Here is a 15,097-nt window from a genome sequence, read left to right as displayed (position 1 = left end):
CAGTGATGTCACTGGTCTCTAGTGATTGGATAGGCTGTGTTCTCATGTATATGAGGCGTCAGTGATGTCACTGGTCTCTAGTGATTGGATAGGCCGCGTTCTCATGTATATGAGGTGTCAGTGATGTCACTGGTCTCTAGTGATTGGCTAGGCTGTGTTCTCATGTATATGAGGTGTCAGTGATGTCACTGGTCTCTAGTGATTGGATAGGCTGCGTTCTCATGTATATGAGGGGTCAGTGATGTCACTGGTCTCTAGTGATTGGATAGGCTGCGTTCTCATGTATATGAGGTGTCAGTGATGTCACTGGTCTCTAGTGATTGGACAGGCTGCGTTCTCATGTACATGAAGTATCATATTTTGAACAAAGGTAAATAAATATAAAATTACTAAATGAAGTTTATTGCCTATGAATAAAAAAAAGGAAAAAAAAAAAAAAAAAAAGATCTTCACATTAATCGTAAATGCAATAAGAAAAAACAGGACATTTGGCAGCATATAATACTGGCATTTCCCCGCGATTCCACATCGCAGCATTCCCTTAGTGTCATCATACAGAAGAATTCATCATGTAAAATACAATAGCAGTAAACAGGGAAGACAGGAATGAGAACTGACAGGAGTCCATGAGATTTGGGGACCGCTAACTCACGTCAGTCCTGGATGGAGTGGAATGAAAGCATCAAGTTACATACATCCCCTTCTCAGAGGGCGGAGCCTGAGCTCACCCACCCCCGAACGCCCCGAGGGATAGAGCGGAAGAGCTGCCCACATGGCCACGCCCAGCACACTTATCAGAAGAAACCTCCTGTGACTTTATATAACGTGTGTGGGGGTGGGGAGACAAAGTGCCAAACCCCTCCCATAGACTTTAATTATTAACTAACCAGCCTGCCGACAGTCTCCGCCCACCCCAGAAAAAAGCCAGCCTGCCAGTCTCTGCCCACCCCAAGGAATGCAAGCCTACTGAAGTCTTCACCCACCCTAGAGGAACACCAGCCTGCCGAAGTCTCCGCCCTTCCTAGAGGATCACCAGCCTGCCAAAAGTCTCCACCCACCCTAGAGGACTGTCAGCCTGCCAAAGTCTCCACCCACCCTAGAGGACTGCCAGCCTGCCAAAGTCTCCGCCCACCCTAGAGGACTGTCAGCCTGCCCAAGTCTCCGCCCACCCTAGAGGACTGCCAGCCTGCCGAAGTCTCCGCCCACCGCAGAGGATCACCAGCTTGCAGACAGTCTCCGCTCAACCGATAGGCGGCTCAGCTCAGCGGGGAGAATCTGTGATGGAAGGTATAACTATTATTCTTAGCAGTCGTTTGTCCTGTAGCTTCTGATTAGTGTTCAGCCTGTCTTTCTTATCTCTTTAATTTGCAGACACCCTGAGGAAAAACAGACCATAATGAGTGGTGTGTGTATGTGTGTCTCTGACTGGAGTAAGAGGCTCGATTAACCATTTAGTGCTGGAGGTATTCCAAGTGTGCACCATGAGGCAAGAGGGAGGCAGGATGGAGTCAGGATGGAGGAAGGAGGTTCGCTTTAGTGTTAATATATTGTGGGCTTTAGTGTATTAAGAAGACATTAAAACCCTCTTGGATTTTTACTGTTGTCCTGCACACCCATCTGTAGGAATTTGCATTACTTCCTCTCTAGACAGGAAGTAGGAGGAGCTCTCTGAGAGACAGCACCACCTAGTGGGGAGCAGCTTTTATTGCTTCTCCTCATTTCCTGTCCATGGGATCAGCAGTTGCCAGTTTAACAATAAAAACCTTCACAAAGGTCTTGTGAACTGGAAAAAGGGGAACATTTTCAATAAGGACACAGAAAGCAATAAAAACCCCTTTACACGGTTTAGAACTCTTTCAAAGTCCATTATGGAGGACTGCTGGGATATGTAGCTGACCTCAAATTTTTGAGAAGTGACCTAAAACAACGATAAAACATGAGATAATACGCCCTATGTCAGAGGAGTTGGCTCTGCAGATTGTGGGCGGAGGAAAGTCACACGATGGCCCCTCCTCCAGGGTGATGTGTGGTCCAGACAGGATTCATTCCAATTCCCTGAAACGAGAAATAAACGTGTCACTACTGACGTGTGTCTGATCAGAAGCACAGTGCAGAGTAGTACCACAGGCGGAGCTTTGTTCTGTAGCTCTGCGGATCTCCGCCTCCTCCCCGCCTCTCTCAGTGGAAGAAGACAGAGGGACGGGGAGAGGCGGCGATCAGCAGAGATTGACTGGAGTAGTGGCGGAGCTACAGAACAAAGCTCTGCCTCTATGCGGAAATAGAATCTCCAGAGCCCAGGAACTTTGCTGGGCTATTTCTATGCTTTTTAACCTTCGTCTTGCAGCAAGAATGCAGCTAATTTACTTATGATTCTTAACAGCATTCCATTTAAAAAAAAAAGGGTAAAAAACAAGACTTCAGAGTCCCTTTAAAAGGCATTTTATTGATAAGGTGTGAGAATATCAGCTGGGGGAAAGCTTGGAGAAACCATGAATCTGATCTGTCCCTGTTACACGGAGCAGAGAGATTTGTCTTAGTGTTCCTTTCATAGGCTGTGTCCCTGTGCAGACACATCATCACCTGTATATGTGCTACTAATACTGCCACCACTGCTACTACTAATACTACTACCAGAATTACTAATACTACCACCACATCACCTGTATATCATCACTGCTACTAATACTACCACCAGTACTACTACTAATACTACTACTAGTATTACTAATACTACCACCACTGCTACTAATACTACTACTAGTATTACTAATACTACCACCACTGCTACTAATACTACCACCACATCACCTGTATATATGTGCTACTAATACTGCCACCACTGCTACTACTACTACTATTACTAATACTACCACCACTGCTACTAATACTACCACCACATCACCTGTATATCATCACTGCTACTAATACTACCACCACTGCTACTACTAATACTACTACTAGTATTACTAATACTACCACCACTGCTACTAATACTACCACCACATCACCTGTATATATGTGCTACTAATACTGCCACCACTGCTACTACTACTACTACTATTACTAATACTACCACCACTGCTACTAATACTACCACCACATCACCTGTATATCATCACTGCTACTAATACTACCACCACTGCTACTACTAATACTACTACTAGTATTACTAATACTACCACCACATGATCTGTATATCATCACTGCTACTAATACTGCCACCACTGCTGCTACTAATACTACTACTAGTATTACTAATACCACCACCACTGCTACTAATACTACTACTAGTATTACTAATACTACCACCACCACTGCTACTAATACTACCACCACATCACCTGTATATATGTGCTACTAATACTGCCACCACTGCTACTACTAATAGTATTACTAATACCACCACATCACCTGTACATCATCACTGCTACTAATACTGCCACCACTGCTACTACTACTACTATTACTAATACTACCACCACTGCTACTAATACTACCACCACATCACCTGTATATCATCACTGCTACTAATACTACCACCACTGCTACTACTAATACTACTACTAGTATTACTAATACTACCACCACTGCTACTAATACTACCACCACATCACCTGTATATCATCACTGCTACTAATACTACTAGTATTACTAATACTACCATCACTGCTACTAATACTACCACCACATCACCTGTATATGTGCTACTAATACTGCCACCACTGCTACTACTAATACCACCACATCACCTGTGTATCATCACTGCTACTAATACTGCCACCACTGCTACTACTAATACTACTACTAGTATTACTAATACTACCACCACTGCTACTAATACTACTAGTAGTATTACTAATACTACCACCACTGCTACTAATACTACCACCACCACATCACCTGTATATCATCACTGCTACTAATACTACCACCACTGCTGCTACTACTACTACTACTACTACTACTACTACTACTACTACTATTACTAATACTACCACCACATCACCTGTGTATCATCACTGCTACTAATACTGCCACCACTGCTACTACTAACACTACTACTAGTATTACTAATACTACCACCACTGCTACTAATACTACTAATATTACTACTAGTATTACTAATACTACCACCACTGCTACTAATTCTACCACCACATCACCTGTATATCATCACTGCTACTAATACTACCACCACTGCTACTACTAATACTACTACTAGTATTACTAATACTACCAACACTGCTACTAATACTACCACCACATCACCTGTATACCATCACTGCTACTAATACTACTACCACTGCTACTACTAATATTATTACTAATACTACCGCCACCGTACTACTAGTATTACTAATACTACCACCACTGCTACTAATACTACCACCACATCACCTGTATATCATCACTGCTACTAATACTGCCACCACTGATACTACTAATACTACCACCACTGCTACTACTTATAGTATTACTAATACTACCACCACTGCTACTAATACTACCACCACATCGCCTGTATATCATCACTGCTACTAATATTGCCACCACTGCTACTAATACTACCACCACTGCTACTACTAGTAGTATTACTAATACTAATACTACTACTAGTACTACTAAAACTACCACCACATCACCTGTATATCATCACTGCTACTAATACTACTAGTATTACTAATACTACCATCACTGCTACTAATACTACCACCACATCACCTGTATATGTGCTACTAATACTGCCACCACTGCTACTACTAATAGTATTACTAATACCACCACATCACCTGTGTATCATCACTGCTACTAATACTGCCACCACTGCTACTACTAATACTACTACTAGTATTACTAATACTACCACCACTGCTACTGATACTACCACCACTGCTACTACTAATAGTATTACTAATACTACCACCACTGCTACTACTACTAATACTACTACTTGTATTACTAATACTACCACCACTGCTACTACTACTACTAGTATTACTAATACTACCACCACTGCTACAAATACTGCCACCACTGCTACTAATACTACCACCACTGCTACTACTACTAGTATTACTAATACTACCACCACTGCTACTAATACTGCCACCACATCACCTGTATATCATCACTGCTACTAATACTGCCACCACTGCTACTACTAATACTACCACCACTGCTACTACTACTACTACTACTACCAGTATTACTAACACTACCACCACTGCTACTAATACTACCACCACATCACCTGTATATCATCACTGCTACTAATACTGCCACCACTGCTACTAATACTACTACTAGTATTACTAATACTACCACCACTGCTACTAATACTACCATCACATCACCTGTATATCACCACTGCTACTAATACTACCACCACATCACCTGTATATCATCACTGCTACTAATACTGCCACCACTGCTACCAATACTACCACCACTGCTACTACTAATACTGCCCCACCACTGCTAGTAATACTACCACCACATCACCTGTATATCATCACTGCTACTAATACTACCACCACTGCTACTAATACTACCACCACTGCTACTACTAATACTACTACTAGTATTACTAATACTACCACCACCACATCACCTGTATATCATCACTGCTACTAATACTACCACCACTGCTACTACTAATACTACTACTAGTATTCCTAATACTACCACCACATCACCTGTATATAATCACTGCTACTACTACCACCACCACTGCTACTACTAATACTACTACTAGTATTACTAATACTACCAACACTGATACTAATACTGCCACCACATCACCTGTATATCATCACTGCTACTAATACTGCCACCACTGCTAATACTAATACTACCAGTATTACTAATACTACCACCACTGCAACTAATACTAACACCACATCACCTGTATAGCATCACTGCTACTAATACTGCCACTACTGCTACTACTAATACTACCACCACTGCTACTACTAATACTACTACCAGTATTACTAATTCTACCACCACATCACCTGTATATAATCACTGCTACTAATACTACCACCACTGCTACTACTAATACTACTACCAGTATTACTAATTCTACCACCACATCACCTGTTTATCATCACTGCTACTAATACTGCCACCAGTGCTACTACTACTAATACTACTTCCAGCACTCATCTCCATTCCCTCTGCTGTCTATTTAATCTAGTCTCTAAGTCAGATATGACTGTAGTCAGATGTGCATTAATTTTAAGTGCATGATTTGAAGTGCACAGCAAAAGACCTGAATTAGACCAGAATTGCACCAGAAGGGAACAGAAGGAACTGCCAGGAGACTCTGCACTTCGGTTACATGGTTTGCTACTTAACTGTTTTTTATCTGTTTCACCATATGCTTGCTTGTTTCTGCAATTCCTGTATCTAAACACACTCCACCCTCCTGCTGTCAGCCATCGATCTCCCTGTAGACCACTTCAGAATGTTTAAAATGTCTTTCTCAACCGCTTCTTTTTGCCTTCTGTTCCTGAAAATCCACATGTCACTTCATCCTCCCACTGTCAGCAACACCATACAGATTGCTCCCTCTCTGCTATCATCTCCCCTTCTCTCTAGCCACGAACTATTCCTATTTCTCTGCTCACACTACCCCTCCTCTGCTCTCACTAAACCTAACTTGCATACACACAAGTCCCACCCCCACATCTCTCTGCTCTGCCTACTACTCCTCCTGGCTTCTGGGGACATATCACCAAACCCAGGGCCCACTCCTAGACCTCACACTACTCAGACTACAACTCATTCCACCAATAACAAACCTCACCACCTCCCCTCCCAGAACACCTACACCCTTATTGACATCCCCCTTCTTCCCAGCTCTCCCCTCCCCATATCTGGGGCTCTATGGAACTCCCGCTCAGTCTGTAATAAACTGGCCTTTATTCATGACATGTTTATCTCCAACACTTTCACCTTCCTGGGGCTCACCAAAACATGGATAACTCCATCAGACACAGTGTCTCCAGCTGCTCTAATACATGGTGGTCTAACATTTAGTCATGCCCCTAGACCTGGCCACAAACAGGGAGGCGGGGTGGGGATCCTCCTCTCTGAACACTGCTCCTTTAAGCCACTCACACCACTGCCCGCACTCTCACTCTCATCCTTTGAAGTTCATGCTGTCGGTCTCTATTCTCCATACCACATCCAGATTGCTGTTATCTACCGCCCGCCCGGTCCAGCCTCTACTTTCATTGATCACTTTTCAGCATGGCTTCTCCAGTTCCTCTCCACTGATATACCCTCTATCATCATTGGAGATTTTAATATACCCATCAACACTAGCTGCCCTACTGCCACCAAACTGCTCTCTCTCACCTCCTCGTTTGACCTTGCCCAATGGTCCTCCACTTCCACCCACAAAGACGGCCACACTCTTGACCTTGTCTTTACCCGCCTCTGTTCTATTTCAAGCTTCCATAACACTCCACTTCCCCTCTCAGACCACAACCTTCTTACCTTCTCAATCAATTCTTCTCTACCGTCAACTCCACCAACACTACACCATACAGTCACGCGCAGGAATTACCGCAACCTGGATCTGAATACCCTGACTGAGGCCTTGCAACCTCTAAGTACTCTGTCATCCTACACTGACCCAGAGGCAGCATCCAGTTACTTATTTAGTGTAGTCTCCTCTGCCATGAATTCAGCTGCCCCACTCACCACCACCCGCCCCCGCCAAACTAACCGGCAGCCCTGGCTCACTGAACAAATCAAACAGCTGAAAAGGCGCTCCAGGGTGGCAGAAAGGTGCTGGAGAAAGAGCACTGCTGTAGAGGACTTCCACCACTACAAACAAACTATGCAGGAGCTCAGGGATGCCCTCACCTCGGCTAAGCAGTCTTATTTCTCCTCGCTCATTTCCTCACAGTCCCACAACCCAAAACAATTGTTCAACACCTTTAACTCCCTACTTCGTCCCCCACCTCCTCCCCCTACGACATGTCTGTCAGCTGACGACTTTGAATCATACTTTACAAGCAAGATTGATGCAATACGTAATAGCTTCAACACGCAACCATTTTTACCAGCACAGCCGTCACCTATAAATTCCTTCTGTCCACCTGCACCCTCACCCACCACTAACTGCCTTCCCCCGGCTCCACAAGACCAGTCTCCCACTAACATCTTTCACCACACTAACTGAACAGTGTCTTTCCTCACTAATCTCCAAAGCGCATCTCACTACCTGTGCCCTGGACCCCATTCCCTCTCATCTAATCCCCCAGCTTTCCTCCTCCTTTAATCCCGCTCTAACAACTCTATTCAACATTTCTATCTCCACTGGCACTTTTCCTTCCTTATTCAAACAAGCTATCATCACACCACTAATCAAAAAACCCTCTCTTGATCCAGCTTCTCTATCCAATTACCGGCATGTCTCGCTCCTCCCCTTTGCTTCTAAACTGCTGGAACGTCATATCCATTCAGAATTGTCTGCCTTTCTCTCTACCAACTCCTTACTTGACCCCTTTCAATCTGGATTCCGCACACACCATTCCACCGAAACTGTCCTCACGAAAGTTGCTAATGACCTACTGGTAGCTAAATCCAAAGGCCAGTTCTCCATTCTAATACTCCTTGACCTTTCCTCTGCCTTTGACACGGTTGATCATGCTCTGCTTCTGCAGACACTGTCATCTTTAGGAATCAAGGGACAAGCACATTCCTGGATCTCCTCTTATCTCTCTGGACGCTCTTACACTGTGTCCTTCTCTAACACCAAGTCCTCTCCACACCCACTGTCTGTTGGTGTACCTCAAGGCTCTGTTCTTGGGCCACTTCTTTTCTCAATCTACACCCGTGGCCTGGGACAACTAATTAACTCTTTTGGCTTCCAGTATCACCTCTATGCGGATGACACCCAAATCTATCTCTCAGCTCCTGACCTGTCCTCACTACTATCCAGAGTCCCCGACTGTCTACGTGCCGTTTCTGCATTCATGTCCTCCCACTTCCTCAAACTCAACATGACTAAAACGGAAATTGTGATTTTTCCACCATCGCTATCTACACCCCCACCAATTGCAACCATAACGGTAGACAACACCCCAATAACCTCAACCACTAAGGCCCGCTGCTTGGGGGTTATACTTGACTCAGAGCTCTCCTTTAAACCTCACATTGCCCCATTAACCACCACCTGCTATTTCCAGCTCAAAAATATATTCCGTATCCGTCCCTTCCTCACACAAGAGGCCACCAAAATGCTTGTTCATGCCTTAATCATCTCCCGCCTAGACTACTGCAACACCCTGCTCTGTGGCCTACCAAAAAACAGGCTAGCACCTCTCCAATCCCTTCTAAATTCAGCTGCCCGCCTCATTCACCTTTCCACACGCTCTTCCGATGCAGCCCCACTGTGCCGTTCTCTCCACTGGTTACCCATTACCCAGAGGATCCAGTTCAAACTCCTGACTCTAACATACAAAGCCCTCCACGAGTTGTCTCCTCCATACATCTCACTAATCTCAAGATATTGTCCCTGCCGCAACCTTCGCTCCTCCCAAGAAATTCTCCTGGCCTCTAAGCTGATCACCTCCTCTCATGCTCGCATCCAGGACTTTACACGAGCATCAGCCCTTATCTGGAACTCTCTTCCACAGCCTGTACGTCATGCTCCAAACCTGGGCATCTTCAAACGCACTCTTAAAACACACCTGTTCAGACAAGCTTATAACATTCTATAGCCCTATATAGGGCTATTCTATATCTGTCACAATGTAATCAGAGGCAAAGAATCACTGCCTCATCCATCCTCCACCTCCTTACCTAGTGTGTCCCCCACAACCCATTAGATTGTAAGCTCACAAGGGCAGGGTCATCCTCCTAATGTTTACTGTTTTTGTAACAATATTTGTGCTGCTTGGAACGCTGCTGTACATTTGTTAGTTGTATCTATGTTCCCCTTGTCTTATTGTGCTTTGTAAAGCGCTGCGGAATATGTTGGCGCTATATAAATAAAAAATAATAATAATAATAATATTACTAATACTACCACCACATCACCTGTTTATCATCACTGCTACTAATACTGCCACCAGTGCTACTACTACCACCAGTATTACTAATACTACCACCACATCACCTGTATATCATCACTGCTACTAATACTGCCCCCACTACTACTACTACTACCACCACTACCACCAGTATTACTAATACTACCACCACATCACCTGTATATCATCACTGCTATTAATACTGCCACCACTGCTACTACTAATACTACCACCACCACTGTTACTACTAATACTACCACCACTGCTACTACTAATACTTCTACTACCAGTATTACAAATACCACCACCACTGCTACTAATACTACCACCAAATCACCTGTATATCATCACTGCTACTAATACTGCCACCACTGCTACTACTAATACTACCACCACTGCTACTACTAATACTACTACCAGTATTACTAATACTACCACCACATCACCTGTATATCATCACTGCTACTAATACTGCCACCACTACTACTACTAATGCTACTACCATTATTACTAATACTACCACCACTCCTACTAATACTGCCACCACATCACCTGTATATCATCACTGCTACCAATACTGCCACTACTACTAATACTACCACCACTACTAATACTACCACCACATCACCTGTATATCATCACTGCTACTAATACTGCCACCACTGCTACTACTAATACTACTACTAGTATTACTAATACTACCACCACATGATCTGTATATCATCACTGCTACTAATACTGCCACCACTGCTACTACTAATACTACTACTAGTATTACTAATACTACCACCACTGCTACTAATACTACTACTAGTATTACTAATACTACCACCACTGCTACTAATACTACCACCACTACTACTAATACTACCACCACTACTACTACTAATACTACCACCACATCACCTGTATATCATCACTGCTACTAATACTGCCACCACTGCTACTACTAATACTACTACTAGTATTACTAATACTACCACCACATGATCTGTATATCATCACTGCTACTAATACTGCCACCACTGCTGCTACTAATACTACTACTAGTATTACTAATACTACCACCACTGCTACTAATACTACCACCACATCACCTGTATATCATCACTGCTACTAATACTGCCACTACTACTAATACTACCACCAGTATTACTAATACTACCACCACTACTACTACTAATACTACCACCACATCACCTGTATATCATCACTGCTACCAATACTGCCACTACTACTAATACTACCACCAGTATTACTAATACTACCACCACTACTACTACTAATACTACCACCACATCACCTGTATATCATTACTGCTACTAATACTGCCACCAGTACTACAAAGCAGGCCCATTTTTACGCGTGCGCAGATGGTGTGGCCACATGGGGAGCCAGGTGGAGCGGCAGGAGGGTGAGCGCAGCGGCGGGCAGAGCGAAGTTTCAACTCACCTGCCTCGATCCCGCACACAGTCTCTATCCTCATCCTATCTCGGCGTTTGTCGTGATGGTAACAGCGCCTCCTGTGATAATGTCATCACAGGGGGCGCTCTTACCATAGCGACAGATGCCGGAACAGGATAAAGATAGAGGCTACATGCGGAATCGAGGCAGGCAAGTTGAAACTTCGCTCTGCCTGCTCCAACCCCCCCCCCCCCCCTGCCGATATGCCCACCCTCCTGCCTATCTAACCTATACTGAGGGAATCTACTTATCTAACCTATACCGGGGGCACCTACCTATCTAACCTATACTGAGGGGTACCTACTTATCTAACCTATACTGGGGGCACCTACCTATCTAACCTATACTGGGGGCACCTACCTATCTAACCTATACTGTGGGCACCTACCTATCTAACCTATACTGTGGGCACCTACCTATCTAACCTATACTGGGGGCACCTATCTATCTAACCTATACTGGGGGCACCTATCTATCTAACCTATACTGTGGGCACCTACCTATCTAACCTATACTGGGGGCACCTACCTATCTAACCTATACTGAGGAGTACCTACCTATGTAACCTATACTGGGGGCACCTACCTATCTAACCTATACTGGGGCACCTACCTATCTAACCTATACCTGGGGCAACTATACAGGCTACCTATACTGGGGAGACCTATAGCTGGCTACCTATACTAGCTACCTCGCCCTGGGTGCAATTTAGCCTACAAACTGCTCTGCTACAAATACTGCCACTACTGCTACTACTAATACTACCACCAGTATTACTAATACTGCTACTAATACTACTACCAGTACTACAAATACTACCAGTACTGCTACCAATAATACTACAAATACTACCACCACTGCTACAAATACTACCACTAGTACTACAAATACTGCCACTACTGCTACTAATACTACCAATAGTACTAAAATACTACCACCACTGCTACTAATACTGCTACCAGTACTACAAATACTGCCACTAATGATATTACTAATACTACCACCAGTATTACTAATACTACCACCACTGCTACTAATACTATCACCACTGTTACTACTACTACTACTACCACCACTGCTGCTACTACTACCACCACCACCACTTCTACTACTACTATCACCACTGCTACTACTACCACCAGTACTACAAATACTGCCACTACTACTACCACTGCTGCTACTACTACTACCACCACCAACAGTACTACAAATACTGCTACTAATAATATCACCAATGCTACTAATACTACTACCAGTAATACAAATACTGCTACTAATAATATAAACCAGTGCTACAAATACTGCCACCACTGCTACTAATACTACCACAACTACTACTACTACTATCACCACTGCTATTAATACTAACACTACTGCTTCTAATATTACCACCACTGCTGCTGCTACTACTACTGTCACCACTGATACTAATACTACCACCACAGCTACAAATACTGCCACTACTGCTACTAATACTACCACCACCACTACTACTGCTATTACTAATACTACCACCACCACTACTACTACCGCTGTTAATAATACTACCACCTCTTATACTACTACTACTACTACTACTACTACTATCACCACTGCTATTAATACTACCACCACTGCTTCTAATATTACCACCACTGCTGCTACTACTAATAGTACTGTCACCATTGATACTAATACTAATACTACCACTACTGCTTTTAACCTCCTTAGCGGTAACCCCATGCTGGACACGGGGTAAGCCACCGCGGAGGATTCCTCAGGCCCTGCTGGGCCGATTTGCATTATTTTTTTTCAAACACGCAGCTAGCACTTTGCTAGCTGCGTGTTTGGTCCGATCGCCGCCGCCCGCCACCGATGCGCCGCTAACCGCCGCGATACAGGGCGATGACGTCACTCCATTCGTCGCCATGGCGACGGGGGAAGCCCTCAAGGAAATGGGCAAGCGGCGCCGGCGGCGATCGGACAATACGAGGGGACGCCGCAGGGAGGAGGGGGGGGGGGGGGGGGGGAAGTATGTAGCTAGCGCTAGGCTAGCTACATGCTAAAAAAAAAAAATGAAAAAAACCCTCCCGTGGCCGCACAGCCGCGGGAATCATACCGCCAGGGAGGTTAATACTACCACCACTGCTACTACTACCGCTGTTAATAATACTACCACCACTGATACCAATACTACCACCACTGCTACTACTACCGCTGTTAATAATACTACCACCACTGATACTGCCACAAAATATAGAGATATTACATATAACTATCAGGAGGTGGGAACACACAGGCATACCTTAATGTCACATACAGTTGTCATGGTTACACCATCTCGTACTGATTGTTGGTGATATAACGAGACAGACAGCAGGCCAGGAACATCCCCACCAGCTGCAACAGAGAAATCACACTATTAATAATTACTGCACAGCCCTCCACCACTAGAGGGCAGCAATGCTATCCCGACACACGCTGACCCTGCACTGTACAGAGATACTGCCGGAGCCCAGCAGGGGGAGTCCTGACCCTGCACAGTACAGAGATACCCCTGGAGCCCAGCAGGGGGAATCCTAACCCTGCACAGTACAGAGATACTGCCGGAGCCCAGCAGGGGGAGCCCTGACCCTGCACAGTACAGAGATACTGCCGATACTGCCGGAGCCCAGCAGGGGGAGTCCTAACCCTGCACAGTACAGAGATACCCCCGGAGCCCAGCAAGAGGAGCCCTGACCCTGCACTGTACAGAGATACCCCCGGAGCCCAGCAGGGGGAGCCCTGACCCTGCACAGTACAGAGATACCGCCGGAGCCCTGACCCTGCACAGTACAGAGATACCCCCGGAGCCCAGCAGGGGGAGCCCTGACCCTGCACAGTACAGAGATACCGCCGGAGCCCTGACCCTGCACAGTACAGAGATACCCCCGGAGCCCAGCAGGGGGAGCCCTGACCCTGCACAGTACAGAGATACCGCCGGAGCCCAGCAGGGGGAGCCCTGACCCTGCATAGTACAGAGATACTGCCGGAGCCCAGCAGGGGGAGTCCTGACCCTGCACAGTACAGAGATACCCCCGGAGCCCAGCAGGGGGAGCCCTGACCCTGCACTGTACAGAGATACCGCCGGAGCCCAGCAGGGGGAGCCCTGACCCTGCACAGTACAGAGATACCCCCGGAGCCCAGCAGGGGGAGCACTGACCCTGCACAGTACAGAGATACCCCCGGAGCCCAGCAGGGGGAGCCCTGACCCTGCACTGTACAGAGATACCCCCGGAGCCCAGCAGGGGGAGCTCTGACCCTGCACAGTACAGAGATACTACTGGAGCCCAGCAGGGGGAGCACTGACCCTGCACTGTACAGAGATACTGCCGGAGCCCAGCAGGGGGAGCCCTGACCCTGCACTGTACAGAGATACCCCCGGAGCCCAGCAGGGGGAGCCCTGACCCTGCACTGTACAGAGGTACCCCCGGAGCCCAGCAGGGGGAGCTCTGACCCTGCACAGTACAGAGATACTACTGGAGCCCAGCAGGGGGAGCCCTGACCCTGCACTGTACAGAGATACCGCCGGAGCCCAGCAGGGGGAGCCCTGACCCTGCACA

General features: G+C 45.7%; 1 protein-coding gene across 1 annotated transcript in view; it reads right to left on the bottom strand.

The window, feature by feature from the left end:
- Nucleotides 1–381: 381 nt before the first annotated feature.
- The window catches only part of TSPAN6 (tetraspanin 6), a 39,173-nt gene continuing 24,457 nt past the window's right edge, over nucleotides 382–15,097 (bottom strand). The window contains exons 6-7 of the mRNA XM_068249240.1: nucleotides 13,801–13,895; nucleotides 382–2,055 (exon numbers count right to left, since the gene is read on the bottom strand). Of these exons, the coding sequence (XP_068105341.1) occupies nucleotides 13,827–13,895 (69 nt within the window). The 3' untranslated portion in view covers nucleotides 382–2,055; nucleotides 13,801–13,826. The remainder of the gene's footprint in view (nucleotides 2,056–13,800; nucleotides 13,896–15,097) is intronic.

Source organism: Hyperolius riggenbachi, chromosome 8 (assembly GCF_040937935.1).
Source record: "Hyperolius riggenbachi isolate aHypRig1 chromosome 8, aHypRig1.pri, whole genome shotgun sequence".
Classification (NCBI taxonomy): Eukaryota; Metazoa; Chordata; class Amphibia; order Anura; family Hyperoliidae; genus Hyperolius; species Hyperolius riggenbachi.
The sequence above is the reverse complement of the archived record's forward strand: the minus strand, read 5'-3'. Positions and strand labels throughout refer to the sequence as shown.